Source organism: Labeo rohita, chromosome 3 (genome assembly GCF_022985175.1).
Source record: "Labeo rohita strain BAU-BD-2019 chromosome 3, IGBB_LRoh.1.0, whole genome shotgun sequence".
NCBI lineage: Eukaryota > Metazoa > Chordata > Actinopteri > Cypriniformes > Cyprinidae > Labeo > Labeo rohita.
The window spans coordinates 4,656,829-4,673,807 of NC_066871.1; the positions used below are offsets into that span (position 1 = coordinate 4,656,829).

Sequence of the window (16,979 nt, forward strand, 5' to 3'; positions counted from 1 at the left end):
GTCATTCTTCTCGGACTTTCTGCGGACGCTCGGCGACGTTGACAACTACGTTACAGTGCGGTTCGCCGGGAACATCGTGTGATATTAAAGTTTCACACCGATTAAAGTTAGAACAGTCTGGGGGAAATGATCGCATATTGTGAGGATGTGTCGGCGGTTGTGTGCGATAAGTGAAGATTTGGATAAATAACTTAAAAACAGTTTGATAAACTCCATCCCCGCGCTTCATGTTCGACAGGACAGGAGGAGGAGCGTTTAAAATTAGTCAAACCGTTCAATATTTGGAGGTTATCGACATATGGAAACAGGTAACGTTATTTGGTCGACAGTGGGGTTTTAGTCGAGTGTTGTGATGGGTAAAGATTATTACAGGATCCTGGGGATAGAGAAGGGCGCCTCTGATGAGGAGATCAAGAAAGCCTACAGAAAACAAGCGTTAAGATTTCATCCCGACAAAAACAAATCAGCCGGAGCAGAAGATAAATTCAAGGAAATTGCCGAAGCTTACGACGTCCTGAGCGATGCCAAGAAGAAAGACATCTATGACAGATTTGGAGAGGATGGTAAGAGCTGTCATTGTCCCACTATAGGTAGAGGGATGTATAGACAGGCAACGGGATAGATGGGTATATAGTCTGTTCAATGTGCTGTGATAGTACCAGTGGTGATTTTAAATATGATACTTTGCTAAATATATATTTTGGTAGTGAATGATTTCCATGGAACATATCCAAAAACAGTGCTATAGATAGATAGAAGTTAAAATGTGCTCTGGTGGTGCCATGGTACACCTTTTAGTACTTTTTGTAAGTTTGATTGACTCTGATTTTGGAAACTGCTGTGCAGCAGCCGCCAAAACATTGTGAAAATTATTCAAATTATTATTATTATTATCTTTTTTTTTTTGAATGAATGAATGAAAAGAGTCACATTGTATTGTTTATTAAAGGTGTAAACTGTATATATTTCTGTATTATTATTATTGTTATTATTATTATTATTTAAAAAGAGACGTGTCATGTTCTCTGACATGTGTTTCTGTTTGGTGGTGGTACCGTGAAGGTCCAGATGTGCTCATTGTGAAATTTTTTATTGTTTCTCATTCAAGGGTAAAAAGGAGTTTGAAAAAGTGCCAAAAAAATTATTGCATAATTGCACGTGCAGTTATGTACAAAGCTGGGTTGTTTACTTACAAATTGTAGTCCATTACTGATTCCAAATTGCATGACAAAAATTGTAGTTAGTAACGTAATCCATTACATTACACATTTTAGGTAATATAATCTGACTACTTTTAGATTACTTTTGACTTAACCTATTTATCACAGTGATTTAAATAGGATGATTTTGTACCATATTGATATAAAAGTTAAATATTGTATTATGTCAGGGTTTCCCAAACTGGGATTCGTGAAGCAACTCCAGGGGGTTTGAAAAGCAAATTAATTAAAATATAAAATAATAAAAGGCATTTTAAAATAAAATCACATTATATCAATAAAACACAATATATGTGTGTGTGTATATATATACATATACATTTTGTTTTTGTTGTTTACTGCTAGTTTGTTACTATTGTGTTAAAAATATGTAATCAATAAAAAAGTAACTGTAGCCTGATTGGCATCTGATTACGTTACCCAGCTCCGGTTGTGTGCATACAGTATGTGTGTTCTATGCTGCTGATGATATACTATTCTAATGGATAATTCTGGTACATTTACAGAATTTGTTTATTAATGTACAATGTCCCTGTTAACTAAACAAATAAAATAAAGTAAAAATAAATTTACATTATGCACATTGTATGAATGACAGCAGTGCGAAAGGAGCAGCTGGGTCACTGAGTGTTAACTCAACCAGAAGTTTCTGGCTAAAAGCTCTTGGTTTGGGTTTTGTTTTGTTTTGTTTTATGATGAATGCAATTAGTGTTGGGTGATAATGCTCCATAGTCATAATCCTATCACCAGCCTGTAAGATTGCTGATACATGATATTATCATGCTAATTTATTTAATTATTCACTTACTTAGTTTCATAGCTGGAGAGTGAACCAACTCCAAGGTAAGGCTAAAAGTAGCCTAATGTTAGTGTAATCTGCTAACTACACATAATATCTTTTTGGTCAAGTAGCATATGGTTGTCATGTCATAAAATATTTTTAATGTGACTGAATTTGTATTCACCATAACAATTAAATAAAAACATTGCAAGTTACTAATTATAATGCTTACATTTCCTCAGTTGTTTAAACAGAAGCTACAGAAAATAAGCAAAGAAAACTTACATTATCAAAGAACATCATCACTGATTTCAGTCTAGCGCAAGTTTATGCTCTTTAAAAAACACTCCCGTTATAATGAGTGAAGCCATCTACTCTGTATGATACGTACACATACGTACATCTGCACTTTATTGTTTATGATGAGAGAATTTGCAAGAGTACAGAATTCAGTCAGCATGCAGGTACTGAACAACAAAACGTTGGTGTTCCAGCAGTGACTTATCTGAATGCCTCTGATTGGCCATTGCATTTATAATCTCAACAAAATCATGTGTGATTGGTTATAATGCTGTAAAACAAGTATAACAGTGTAAAACAAGCAAAAAGTAATATGATGGAACAATTATGTCCTAATATTAATTAGATAATAATACTAGCCTGATAATAATAAAAATAGTAATTTTATATATACAGTTATTAATTTATATTAAATATATCAGCTGTCTGCCAAAATGTGTTGAAAAATATCAGCATATTGGATATTGGCAAAAAAACTAATGTTGTACATCCCTTACATAAATGAAAAATATGCCAAATGCCCAAAATATTAAATGCCATGGATGAATATTTACTGAGTAACAGTGACACTATTTGGTAAAGGGGAGTGAAAATTATAACTTTCACCTGAGATTTGGAGCTAAATTACAGAAGGGGAAAATTAATTTAGAAAGATTCACTTTATTAGTTAAATCTGTAGACTTTAGTAATTTTTGTTGCATTATTTGCCAATTGTGACAGTTAAAAATGGGAAAAAGCATGCTTTTGCATGCTTGTACCTCAAGAAGTATTAAAGATGTCAAGATATTCTTTTAGATACTGCTTCTTAGCTTTTGGTATCTTAATTTTTAAGGCCCCTATATGGTTCAATTCCAGAGAGGTGAAGGTCTCAATCTGGCTCCATTGTTTAAGAAATGAACCAACACTCACTTATTTTGTAATCATCATGTGCCAGTGGAAGTTCCAGTGGATGTTTTCCAGAATATTACATCACACCCGTTCGCTCTTCCGATTTCAGTTGAAGTATATTGGAGCTGTGTGTAGATTAAGTAAGCTCCCACAGTAGCACATACAGTAAAGCTTTAGCATCTCTGTTTGAGTGAAGCCTCATGACCTTTGGTGACCGATTGACAGGAGCATGTAGGGTGGAATCGGCGAGGGACTTTATGAAACCCCCTCTGATCTCCAGATTAAGAATTCAAAGTGTTCCATGTGACCGGGTCATTTCTGTGAGCTGGTTCTGCTCTTTCTATGTGCTGTTTCTTATATTTTTCCCGAATGTTGTTTTGCTGTTTTTCCATAAACATCTTTTATTTTCCTTCCACAGGGCTTAAGGGGCACGCCGGAGGTGGCAGCAATGGCCCTAGCTATACATTTCACGGCGATCCTCACGCCATGTTTGCAGAGTTCTTTGGTGGCCGTAGCCCGTTCGATCAGTTTTTTGCTTCTGCTGGGGGCGCAGATGATGACATGGACATTGACGATCCCTTTGCGGCCTTCGGAATGGGAGGAATGGGAGGAATGGGAGGAATGGGCGGAATGGGCGGATTTCCCAGATCTTTCAAGTCTCGGGTAGGCGGTGTGCACAGGGGGCGAGAAAAGAAAAAAGATCCCCCGGTAGTGCACGAACTCAAGGTGAGTCTGGAAGAAGTGTTCTCTGGTTGCACGAAAAAGATGAAGATCTCTCGTAAGAGGCTGAACCCGGATGGCTGCACCGTCCGCACCGAAGACAAGATCCTTACCGTGGACATCAAGCGTGGCTGGAAGGAGGGGACCAAGATTACCTTTCCCAAAGAGGGAGATGAGATGCCAACCAACATCCCTGCTGACATAGTGTTTGTGGTTAAGGACAAGGTTCATCCGGTTTTTCGGAGAGACGGCTCTGACATCATCTATCCTGCAAGGATATCCCTCCGAGAGGTGAGTGTCTAGTGTCTGCTGCTGAGATAAAGTTACTTAACGTCCAGTAATATACACCAGTGAACTTTTGTTAAGATTCTAAAAAGTGTTCAACAAGTATAGTAAAAGGTAATTTCTGCTCATAAACTACATCTTTATGCAAGTAAAGTAACATGAGAGTACAAAGGTTAATTTAGGGCTTTATGATTTGGGGGGGAAAGATTAATTCCATTTTGTTTGTTTTTTTTTTGTTTTTTTTGGTCACACTTTATTTTAAGGTCCAGTTCTCACTATTAACTTTTGACTGGTAGTGTATATAAAACTCTGGGTTTACTACGTTTATAGGACTGCACAATTTGGGAAATAATTATATATCAATATAACTATAATAATAGTAATAATTATTATTATTATTATGATAAAACGCGCTTATAATGAAATAATATTAAACAATGTAATATTACTATTGTAATATGTCATTGTAAAATAAAAAAGGAGCATAAAAATCTGAAAAAAAATATAACTTTATTTTACAGTACAGCTGTAAATGTACAATACTGATATTTATAGCTGTAATAAAGGTTCTTTACTTTAAAATATTTTTTAAATTCATTTATCTTGGTGAAAAATTATTTTATATAAATTATATATATATATATATATATATATATATATATATATATTTTGGAAAACCACAGGTAGCCCTTAAAGCTTCTCCTTAGTTCTTCAAATGAATGTTATAAGTAACCCAAACTTGTATCAGATGCAGAGATTAGTTTGTGTGGAGTGGCATTTACTGCGTTTTACTGTATTACTGCATTTACTAGCTCTGAGATGCTGAAAACACTGGATTATGAGCTGCTCGCATATAAACGAACACAGTGCCACAGTTCACTCTGTAACATGCAGCACATATATTCACTTATGTAAAGTGCAGCCTATGTGTAGTGATTTTGGTATTATTTTGGTTGTTATATTTGGTTATTAATGCAGCCGTAGGGATAATATTTTTTTATTTCTACATTTACTACATTTCAGGTTAATAAGTTAACGTATTGTAAATAAGTGAGAAAAATTAAGGAATGAAGGCAAAAGTACATTTTGTTAATCTCTCTTAACCATCACTCACTCAGGCTCTCTGTGGCTGCACCATCAGCGCTCCCACCTTGGACGGTAGAACTGTCACAGTGACATCACGTGATGTCATCAAACCTGGTATGAAGAAGAGGATAGTGGGAGAAGGACTGCCACTCTCCAAATGTCCTGAAAAGAGAGGAGACATGGTGCTGGAATTCTTAGTGAAATTTCCGGACAAGTTAGGACCAAGTGCTCGTGAAGCTCTGGTTCAGATCCTACCACCCTGATCGTTGCAACCACTGGAGGACAGACTGTCAACACACAGATTCTATGATTGGGCCCTTCTGATTTTCTAGATATTACTGCACCTGAAAGTATCAGTGGTAAATGTACAAACAAGTCAAGCTCAGAGAAACACAATAGAGCTCTGATAGATTATTTATTTCCCCGTACTTATATCGCAATGCACTTTTACAAAACACTGTGAAACCTTTCAGTTGTATATTGACTTTCACACAGTTTTGCAGTACCTCAGACTAAATGCTCCATCATCCTCCTGTTTGCTTCTCCAGGTCTCCATCTGTTTATATTTTAATTAAAATTGTATTCCAATTTTAGTCTCTGAGCAGTCACCATTGTATTTGACAGAAACATCACTTCTGAACAGTAGGGTTTTATACATTTCTGAAGATCTCAAATAGTAATTGTAGAAGTGTGTGTGTGTATGTGTGAATGTGTGAAATGCCAATGAAGGGCCTGCTGAGCTGAGCTTCTTTACATAGAGTGAGACCAGAAAATTCACAAGGGCTCATGAGCATTGTCACAGTACTTCCAGGGCATGTTAAAGTGTGGTCACATTTGCCATTGCTCGATAAATTTTCACTGGGGAAATAGTCATTCCAATCCACTTCAATTTGCAATGTGAAAGTAAGATATTTTCTGTGAATGTGCAAGAATTCATTAGCTGCTATTAACCTTCCTGTAAATTTTGTGGGTCTGGCTTCCGGTCTTATTTGCATTGAGCTATTTTTAGCGGTACAAAACAGCTCGTTTCGCAGCTTGATATTACAAATTAGTGTGTCTTACCATATTATTGTAATGTATTATCTTAATTATGAACACTCTGGTTTGTAGTGCAAACAGTTTTACAGTTTACTGCAGGTTGTTATTCTTCTCGTTATTACCCCATCTTCAGAACTTCGACTTTGAGCTTTCGTTTTTGTGCTAGCTCTACAGCATCATTGTTGAAGAGTAATTAGCTGGGAACCCATTGTAGAGTTAACAAAAGTTGTCATGTGCATTGTAATGTTCGAAGTGGAAGTCATAATCAACAACAGTAGACTGGGAAGATTTTAAAACGACTGGTGAATGCATCAATTTGTAGAATATTACCGTCAGGCTGTGTGGAAATAAAAACGGAAGACAGAAGACAACGACCGCAGTGCTGAAAAAGGCGAAGCTACTTAACGTCTGTAAGTGCGATAAACAATAAAATGCGCTGCAAACCAGTTTGTTTATAATTATCACAACCTATTAAAATAATATGATAAAAAATGCCTGTTTGTGATATCTAACCGTATAACAAGAAGTTTGTACCTCTAAAAATGACACCGGAATCCTCGCATCGCATCTTTTTCGCGCCGAATGCCCAAACGTGGACCGGAATTCTACCATCAAAAATTCTCTGAACAGTGGTAAATGTGACCGCGCATTTACACTGCAGACACCACTCGCTTTCTCCTGCTAGGAGTGACCCATAATGGGTTTCTGTGATTTCCATGGCACTGCTGTGTCTTTGAGCACATAACTGCTCTATTTCAAACCACCCCTCTAGATATTTGTTTGTTGTGGCCATTGGCCTAGTACATTTCAGGTTTAAGAATTCCTGAATGCAGCTTTAATAAACTATTAATGGGTGATGTTTTGGAAAGCATAAATGTTGTGTAAATGGTGCAAAATTACACACTTTCCAACTTTGAACACTTATATTTTGCTAACCAGCAATCATTTGTGGGAATGTACACTATAAAACATTAAACACAACTGAAACCTTCTTTTGCTTGCTATAAATGTAGCTTGAAAATAATTCATAATATTCTTTCATGCCCCTGGAAACACACTGTTATTTTAGAGTTGTGTATTTGAGCTGTTATTGTAATGCACATATTGAGATGATGTGCAATGATGAAATGATGGCGATTTTATAGACTGGATTTTGCAATTCAGAACTGCCATTACCAGAAGTATTTTTTTTAAGGAATGGCTCTATTTGTGCCAAACGTATGCAGATTGCGATGGCACATATGCACACAGTTCAAAGTACCTCACACATAACTGCTGCATCATCAGCATGCTATTTGAAACTGACAAAGTTATGGGATGTGTGCTTTTCTGTAAAAAGATTGGCTTTTTTTTAGTGAAATGCTTCACAGTCCTTTATCATATGCGTCATTGTTTTTATTTCTTGCAATTAAAGGCTTTACAAGTGCTGTCTTGTAGTAAGTCTGTTACTGTATTTGTATACAGAAATGTATGATAATGGAAAAGTGTTATTGTGATTATTAGCACTAGAAGAGTCAAAAGTATTTTTTAAGTATTAGAAAAATTATACTTTTTCTATTTCTACTGTGCTCTAAAGTATTCAAAGCCCTGTTTACATGAAGAACTATAATGAATATTAATGCCCACACCAGCAGATGACAATGTGCTGTTTGTTGCTACAGTTTTGTCATCTGCCTCTTTAAATGCATGAGCTGTTCCTCTGTCTTCTCTATTCTCCGTGAACAATCTTAAGAAATCGTTTACCTAAAAATGAAAGTTTGCTCAAAAATGTACTTACTCTCAGGTCATGCAAAATGTACATGAGTTTGTTTCTTCATTAGAACAGATTAGGAGACATTCAGAATGTCATTACTTGCTCACCATGGTATCCTCTGTAGTGAACGGGTGCCGTCAGAATGAGAGCCCAAACAGCTGATAAAAACATCATAATAATCCACACCAGTCTAATATTGCTTTCTCCAGTAAGTCGTCTTGTCCGAATTAGGGGAGAAATATGCACAGATCAAGCATGTTTGCATATACAGTACTGTGCAAAAGTCTTAGGCCACTAGTATTTTCATCAGCTAAAAAATGGTCTTTTGCTGTAGTGTGTCAGTAGGAAATATCAGATTACATTTTCAAACATTCATTTTGCCATTATTCGTAATAATACAGTGAGATTTTTGTTTGCACAAGGAGTCTGACAACAGCACAGAGATCTGATCTCATCATCATCCAGTCTGTCTGGAATGACATGAAGAAACAGAACAAACCCAGACAGACTAAATCCAGAAGAACTGTGACAAAGTCTCCAGGATGCTTCAAGAAACCTACCTGCAAAGCTGCAGCACTGTTAAAAGTTGTAGGCACTTGTGTAAAAATGCTGTAAAATGAGGATGCTGTCATAAATAGATTTTCTTTATCAATTATCTTCTATTAACTAAATGAAATCAACATTTGGTGCGACCATTCTTTGCGTTTACAGCAGCTGTTGTCCTAGGTGCACTTGCTCAAAATTTTTCAGGTAGCTTTGCGGGTAGGTCTCTTGAAGCATCTTGGAGACGTTGCCACAGTTTTTCTGGATTTACTCTGTTTCAGGTTGTTCTGTGTCTTCATGTCATTCCAGGAAGACTGGATGATGATGAGATCAGATCTCTGTGTGGAGCACTGGCTGTTGTCAGACTCCTTGTGCAAACAAAAATCTCACTAGATTATTACAATTAATGGCAAACAGAATGTTTGGAAATGTAAACCGATATTTCTTACTGACACACTACAGCAAAAGATAGAAATAACTTACTTTAAACCATCTTTTAGCTGGTGAAAATACTAGTGGCCTAAAACCTTTGGACAGTTCTGTATGTCTGTGGATTTTGATGTGAGAGGAAAACAGGATGGACTTTTTCACCGAAGGAAGTGTTGTTATGAAGAAGGGTCTTCCATCGGTTATTTTCATAAAAGTAATACAATTTATGTACTTCTGAAATGCTCAAATGCTCATAGAGTTTTCTGAAGATTCTGGAAAGTCTAAAAGCATCTTGGAAATTCATTCAACCAAAAATGTGGGGACGTTGTATTTTTGTTAATCACCCCTGGTGAAAAAAACAGCATATGCTGGTAGGTATGTTTTGATGCTGGGATGCTGGTTAGGTATGTATGGTGCTGGTTTAAGCTGGTCCTTAGCTGGTTTATGCTGGTCATGTTGCTGGTCAAGGACCAGCTTAGACCAGCACCAAAACATAGCTAACCAGCATCCCAGCATCAAAACGTAGGTGGCAGCAGTGCGCGCGTGTTTGTGCTGCGCTGCTGTTCGGCGTCTCAGTAGAGGAAGAGCTGCAGGTTGTGTTGAGTGATGTGGTATCCGCCTTTCTCTCACATTCCAGAACATACTCCCTGAACTCCCGCTTTAACGCTCCTCAACAAGCATCTTTTATAATGACTACATTATAAACCCGACGTCACAGCGGTTCATGGTTTCCTCCCTGTCAGTGTAAGTTTGGTAAGTGTCGTGATGTCTAGAGGATGCTAACATGCTAATTCACATTACTGTTAGCTGCTTTAGCTTCAGCCTATGAATAGAAACACTTCAGGCTGCTGTAATCCTGAAACGTAAACACATTAAAGTGCTTTTTCGGTGGTCGCTATTTGAGTTTAGTTTATCGTTTTTAGTCAGGTCGCTGCTTAGAGTTTCTTTGCTGGGTGACTATGTAAATAAACAAGGCAGAGCCAACTATCTTGAATGATAAATAGACTTATAATATGCCACTAATTAAATCCGTTTACATTTGAATAAAACGCTTATTTATAAGTTTTGTTAAAAAGATATACTTTTTCATCTCAGTTTGTTGATTGTGATGAATGTATGAGAAAGACGATCTAACGTTAGATTTTATATAAAAAAAAATAGCATAAAATTTTGCGCTTATTTATATTACTTGAAATTTAGGAAATATTAATGCACATTAAAAAAAAAAAAAAATTGCAGCCCTGTTTGTTCAGTCGTAGAAAGCCTGGACATATCAGGGTATTTGGAATTCACTGATAGAAATTACATTTATGCATTAAATCTTAATATGAATCACATTTAAAAGGAAATGTATAAAATTACAATTAGAATTATGCATAATCTTATATATCAAATAAAAGTAAAAAGAATAGTAAAACATTTGTGACCCTGGACCACAAAACCAGTCTTAAGTAGCACTTGTATATTTATAGCAATAGCCAAAAATACATTGTATGGGTTAAAATTATATTATATATATATATATATACACTACCGTTCAAAAGTTTGGGGTCCGTAAGACTTGTAATAGTCTTTAAAGAAGTCTCTTATGCTCATCAAGGCTGCACTTATTTGATTAAAAATATAGAAAAAAAACAGTAATATTGCAAAATGTTTTTACAATATAAAATAATGTTTTTTATTTTAACATACTTTAAAATAGAATTTATTCCTGTGATGAAAAGCTGAATTTTTATCAGCTGTTACTCCAGTCTTAAGTGTCACATGATCCTTCAGAAATCATTCTAATATGCGGATTTATTATTAGAATGATCGATGTTGGATAATATCAACAGTTGTGCTGCCAAATATTTTTTGGAACCTGTGATTTTTTTTTTTTTTTTTTTTTTCAGGATTCTTTCATGAATAACAAGTTTAAAAAGTACAGTGTTTATTCAAAATATAAATATTTTATAACAATGTAAATTATTTATTATGGACTTTTAATTAACTTTTAATTATTAACTTAATACATCCTTGGTGAATAAAAGTATTAATTTATTAAAAAAAAAAAAGAAAAAGAAACAATAAAGATGTACTGACCCCAAACTTTTGAACGGTAGTGTATATATATTATTTTCTTTTATGCCAAAAATCATTAGGATATTAAGTAAAGATTGTGTCCCATGAAGATATTTTGTAAATTTCCTACTGTAAATATATCAAAACTTAATGTTTGAGTAGTAATATGCATTGCTAAGAACTTCATGTGGACAACTTGAAAGGCGATTTTCTTAATATTTAGATTTTTTTGCACCCTCAGATTCAGATGGTTGTCTCGGCCAAATATTGTCCTATCGTAACAAATGTATTTATTCTGCTTTCAGATGATGTATAACTCTCAATCTGACCCTTATGACAGGTTTTGTGATCCAGGACATTTTATATTAACTATCTATATATCTGTCTATCTTGCTTGGCTCTTACATTTGCTACAAATTTGTCTTTTTTTGATCCCAGTTTGTCCATCTTTTTATCACAGGTCTGGAGATTTCCCTTGAATGGGTTGAACGCAAGACACTTTCTACTTTGATTTGTGCACACAAACAACATTATTAAAGGTGCTGCACAGACCCCGTTTGTATTAAAACATTGTGCCTGTACAGTAAACGAAGACAGCAGCACCTAAAATGCCACTTGGATTGGGGCGCAGAAAGAAGGCGTCTCCACTGGTGGAGAACGAGGAGGCCGAGCCCATCCGGGCTGGACTGAACGTCCCAGGGTTGGATGGCCTGGATGGTGGCAGGGTCAGCCTGGGAGAAGGAGCTGCCCGTGAGGGCTTACCACCTCCGCCCACCAGCTTGCGACCCCGCCTGATCTTCCACACCCAGCTGGCTCACGGCAGCCCCACAGGTCGTATCGAGGGCTTCAGCAATGTGCGTGAGCTCTATGCTAAGATAGGAGAGGCATTTGGGATTCCTCCAACAGAGGTGAGCGGCGCTTCTCTTTGCTTTACGACAGCAGGCCTTGTTAATTATGCTGACTGAATGACTTACATCCTTTCTCAGGTGATGTTTTGCACACTGAATACTCACAAAGTGGATATGGACAAACTTTTGGGTGGCCAGATCGGACTGGAGGATTTTATATTTGCTCACGTGAAGGGCCAGAAGAAAGAAGTGGAGGTCTTTAAAGGAGAGGATGCACTGGGGCTCACCATCACTGATAATGGAGCTGGCTATGCTTTCATTAAGGTGAGAGGAATAACCTGGGATTTTAAAGGGATAGTTCACTCAAAAATGATGATTCTGTCATTAATTACGCACCTTCATGTCGTTCCAAACCTGTAAGACGTTTATTGATCTTCAGAACACAAATTAAGATATTTTTGATGAAATCTGAAAGCTTTCTGACCCTACATAGACAGCAACGTAACTACCACGTTCATGGCCCAGAAAAGTAGTAAGGACATTAAGTCCATCTGCCATCAGTCGTTCAACCGTAATTTTTAAAAGCTACGAGAATACTTCTTGTGCACAAAGAAAACTAAAAATAACAAATTTATTGCCACGTACCACCCGGCCTGGTGCAAAGCTGTAATCATCTGTTTCCTTTGCAGAGAATAAGAGAAGGCAGTATTATTCATCAGATCCAGGTCATCAACGTTGGCGACATGATTGAGTCGATCAACGGGCAGATACTGATTGGCTGCCGCCATTATGAGGTTGCCAAGATGCTGAAGGAACTGCCCAAAGGGAAAACCTTTGTCCTGAAGCTGGTGGAACCTTTAAAGGCATTTGGTAGGTGTTTTTGAATATCCTATAGCTGACATTGATGGCAACAGTGATTCTGATATGATTTTTGTATCTTTTTTTGATAACACTTTAGAATAGAGAACACTTATTTCACTAAACTGTTTTTTTTCCCTCAGTTAATTCCTAATTTGCTGCTTATTAGTAGTTAGTAAGGTAGTTGTTAAGTTTAAGTATTGGGTAGGATTAGGTATGTAGAATATGGTCATGTAGAGTAAGGCATTAATATGTGCTTAATTAGTACTAATAAATGGCTAATATTCTAGTAATATGCATGCAAATAAATAAAAAACGTAAAATAAAGTGTTACCTTTTTTTTTTTTTTTAAAGACATGATCAGTCAGCGGTCGGGAAGCAGGTCGGGCTCTGCACAGTTAGGAACGGGCAGAGGGACTCTGCGCCTGAGGTCTAAAGGACCGGCCACCGTAGAAGAACTGGTAAGACTGTTGGGTGCAATGTACAGTGAAGTCATATTCTCTGACTCATGAACTGAACTGATTTGTGTTTGCATTTGTTTTGAAATATGATACACGCTTCAATACATACTTCACAATTCAACATTGTATAGTACAATGTAATCAGATTGTGATTAATGTATGAGAAAGACCTAGATCTCATAGAAGCAGTGAGGTGTTAACTTGCTATTTTTATTAAACCAACAAGCTTTACTATTACTCATTTGCCCGTATTCACTCACTCACACTCTCGCTCTCTGCAATCTCTCGTTAATTGGTCAGAAAACCAGATCTGTGCATTAAAGGAGAAGTCCACTTCCAGAACAAAATTTGCAGGTAATGTTCTCACCCCCTTGTTATCCAAGATGTTCATATCTTTCTTTCTTCAGCAGTAAAGAAATTGTTTTTTTAAGGGGAAACATTTCAGGATTTTTCTCTATATAATGGATTGATATGATGCCCCGATCTTGAACTTCCGAAATGCAGTTTAAATGTGGCTTTAAACGATCCCAGATGCAGTTGTAAATGATCCCAACCAAGGAAGAAGGGTATTATCTAGTGAAACGATTTGTTATTTTTATTAAAAAATACAGTTTAAATATTTTTTAATCTCAAACGCTCACCTTGTCTTGCTCTGCCTGAACTGTGTGTATTCTGACTCAAGACAGTTAGTGTATGTTGAAAAACATACTCCAACTGTATTTTCCCTATTTAATTTCAAAAATCATTTTAAAATCATAGCTGCAAAAGTTCTGACCCAGTCTTTGCAAAGTGAACATGCAAAGAAGACCAAACACCCTTAACAAAAAGGTAAAACAGTGATATATGACGATTTTGAAGTTGAGGGAGAACATGAGATGGGAGTTTTTCGATGTACCCTAACTGTCATGAACCGGAACAAAAACAGTTCAGGCGGAGTGAGACAACTGTGTATAAAAAGTATATAAATTGTATTATTTTTAGGAAAATAACATTATCAAACAATATAATTTCTCTAGATAAGACCCTTCTTCCTTGGCTGGGATTGTTTACGACCGCATTTGGGATTGTTTGAAGTTGCATTTAAACTATATTTTGGAAGTTCAAACTCGGGCACCATAGAAGTCCACTATATAAAAAAAAATGCTGAAATGTTTTCTTCAAAAAACATAATTTCTTTACGACTGAAGAAAGAAAGACATGAACATCTTGGATGACAAGGGGTTGAGTTCATTATCTGTCAATTTTTGTTCAGGAAGTGGACTTCTCCTTTAAATTTGCACTGTAAATACTACATATACTACAATGTAAATACTATATATATATATATATATATATATATATATATTAGTTCCAACAGTTTTCCCACAAGAACACTTGGAAATATTAGGGAATTTGAAATTCAAAATTAGAGAAATTATAGAAATTATACTTGCATGTATGAAATCAGTTAAGTGTTTAAAAAAAATCAGCAAAGCATTTTACTTATTTTTAAATTAAATATTTATTGTCTTTACCTGGATTTTATGCATGAAAATGCATCAAATAATCTTCAAAAAGACATATTGGATAAAATGGCAGATTGTGCATTATGACTGGTCAGATCACCTGTCATTCAAACTTCCAGCGAAGGGTCAGTTAACTAATCAATCATAATTTTTAGCTGAGCGAGGTAATTTACATTACATATATTTTCATTTATTCTTTGTGTTGCAGCCGTCAGCATTTGAAGAAAAAGCTATTGAGAAAGTTGATGATCTGTTGGAGAGCTACATGGGCATTAGAGACAGTGAACTTGGTATGTTTCCCTGCATATTCCTATTTTTTCTTTCACAGTTGTTTTCTTTTTTAAAGTGGCGTTTCTAACTCCTACGCTCGTTTACAGCTGCCACGATGGTGGAGCTCGGCAAGGACAAAAAGAACCCAGATGAGTTTGCCGAAGCGTTGGACGAGACTCTGGGTGATTTTGCGTTTCCGGATGAGTTTGTGTTTGATGTGTGGGGTGCCATAGGTGATGCAAAGGTTGGTCGTGTGTAGTTCTAGAAATGGCTAAAACTGGTAATTCTAGAAAACACTGCTTTAGGAACACTATTGAGTTTTATTTTCATTGATTTTGGGAGCATACATTGGAATGCTTTTAAGAACGCTGGAAACACTTGTATGTAGGCCTCTAACTCCACTTTTTTTTTTTTAAAGATGCAAATGTTATCAAGACACTACATCAAATGCATTTTAAAATTGTATTCAGATTTGACTAGGTTGAGCCTAATCACTTATATGAAATGTCTTATGTAGTAGGATATTAAGCAAAAGATGCTGAGACTCATTGAATTTGCAAGGTATTTACTCCAGGGCCCATGTTTGGCACCCCTGTGAGATTACTCTGTTACATACTGTGACTTTCACTTGCACTGTGTTGCCCGACGCTGTATAAATTGCACAGAACACACAGTGCAGAGATCGTGGCAATGCTGGTTTGCACTGTAGTGACCTCTGCGGTGTGGATCTCACCCGTCCCATGGCAGAATCATGGACCATTTGTCTTATCAACACTATAATGATTCCCTAAAGCATGTGCTGTCTTATGTATTCTTGTTCTCTCTTATACAAAGGGTTTCAAGTGGCTTTGAAGTTGTTGCAATGAACCGTTTCTAAATGACCTCTAGTGCTTTACATTTCCAGTTCTGTGGCTTAGCTCTTATTTTAAAAGAGTAAACGAAACAGGAAAGAAATAAACAAACCATCCATTTTCATTTCAGTAGTGTGGTAAACTGCCACCTAATGCCAAACATAAGCAAATCTTTTTCTTTTGTATCAGTAAAGTCAGTATTAAGAAGTATCATGAAGTATTACAGATAGTGTTTCACCGGTTACAGTATTTATCCTTCAAAGGAATAGTGGAGGAAGTATGAAGGACTTTAAAGTTGGGCTGGACAATAGGGTCTTTTCGAACAAACCATTATTGGAGCAAAATTAATTAAAAAGCTATGTTGTGTGTGTGTATATATATGAGCAATATCACTGTTTTGCATATTGGCATGGCTGTGATTCACGAGGCACCAGGCCGAGTGTTGTAGGTAAACACAGCGTGCTGATATACAGCCATATCACATGACTTCAAGTGTGAGATTGCATTTATGCAACAGTTCAATGCCACGAGTGTGTAAATACATATAAAATAACAATGGATTTTCCGCCATGGATTCAAAATTCATGGAATAAACTTCATTGAAATTTTATTGTATGACTGTATTAAAAGCTCACTGTTTTATGTGTAATAGAGTATTATGAGCGAGAGATGGGACTGAGCGAGTGTGATTACCTGCATCTGATGTGGCATTCATTCATGCATAACAAATTATAGATTAATGGGACCAAAGACTGCCCGTCAGATTTACCCAAAACAAATTATATCTCATGTTTAACCACTATAGACACATCAGAGCCAGCGGGTTGATGAGTGCTTAATGGCCGCTGACGACTTGGAGGTCACATAACCGAAAACATTTAAGCAAATTTTCAACTCCACTTCCAGAACAACAATTTACAGATAATGTACTCGCCCCCTTGTGATCCAAGATGTTCGTGTCTTTTTTTCATCAGTCGTAAAGAAATTGTGTTTTTTGAGGGAAACATTTCAGGATTTTTCTCCATATAATGGACTGATATGGTGCCCTGAGTTTGAACTTCCAAAACGCAGTTTAAATGCAG

The 16,979-nt window shown here is 36.4% G+C and overlaps 2 protein-coding genes across 3 annotated transcripts; both read left to right on the top strand.

The window, feature by feature from the left end:
* On the top strand, nt 1-7,745 carry dnajb1a (DnaJ heat shock protein family (Hsp40) member B1a). Its single transcript, XM_051102260.1, has 3 exons — nt 1-563; nt 3,608-4,200; nt 5,313-7,745. The coding sequence occupies exons 1-3, from the start codon at nt 353-355 to the stop codon at nt 5,541-5,543; spliced, it is 1,035 nt and encodes a 344-aa protein (XP_050958217.1). The 5' UTR covers nt 1-352; the 3' UTR covers nt 5,544-7,745.
* A 1,860-nt stretch (nt 7,746-9,605) lies between these two features.
* Nucleotides 9,606-15,788, top strand: gipc1 (GIPC PDZ domain containing family, member 1). 2 transcript variants are annotated; one of them, XM_051102264.1, is made up of 7 exons: nt 9,606-9,796; nt 11,565-12,012; nt 12,091-12,276; nt 12,642-12,822; nt 13,165-13,271; nt 14,985-15,066; nt 15,154-15,788. In XM_051102264.1, the coding sequence occupies exons 2-7, from the start codon at nt 11,713-11,715 to the stop codon at nt 15,303-15,305; spliced, it is 1,008 nt and encodes a 335-aa protein (XP_050958221.1). In that variant the 5' UTR covers nt 9,606-9,796; nt 11,565-11,712; the 3' UTR covers nt 15,306-15,788. The 2 variants fall into 2 exon arrangements, with proteins under 2 accessions (XP_050958221.1, XP_050958227.1); XM_051102270.1 differs by having other exon boundaries at nt 9,606-9,787.
* Nucleotides 15,789-16,979: the final 1,191 nt, after the last annotated feature.

What these genes read in the sequence shown, in the direction of transcription:
- dnajb1a (XM_051102260.1), top strand. Translation starts at nt 353, where the DNA reads ATGGGTAAAGATTATTACAGGATCCTGGGGATAGAGAAGGGCGCCTCT. An exon ending in TGACAGATTTGGAGAGGATG is followed by an intron (nt 564 to 3,607) that starts GTAAGAGCTGTC and finishes TTCCTTCCACAG; the next exon opens with GGCTTAAGGGGCACGCCGGA. An exon ending in CAAGGATATCCCTCCGAGAG is followed by an intron (nt 4,201 to 5,312) that starts GTGAGTGTCTAG and finishes TCACTCACTCAG; the next exon opens with GCTCTCTGTGGCTGCACCAT.
- gipc1 (XM_051102264.1), top strand. Translation starts at nt 11,713, where the DNA reads ATGCCACTTGGATTGGGGCGCAGAAAGAAGGCGTCTCCACTGGTGGAG. An exon ending in CTGGCTATGCTTTCATTAAG is followed by an intron (nt 12,277 to 12,641) that starts GTGAGAGGAATA and finishes TTTCCTTTGCAG; the next exon opens with AGAATAAGAGAAGGCAGTAT. An exon ending in CATTAGAGACAGTGAACTTG is followed by an intron (nt 15,067 to 15,153) that starts GTATGTTTCCCT and finishes GCTCGTTTACAG; the next exon opens with CTGCCACGATGGTGGAGCTC.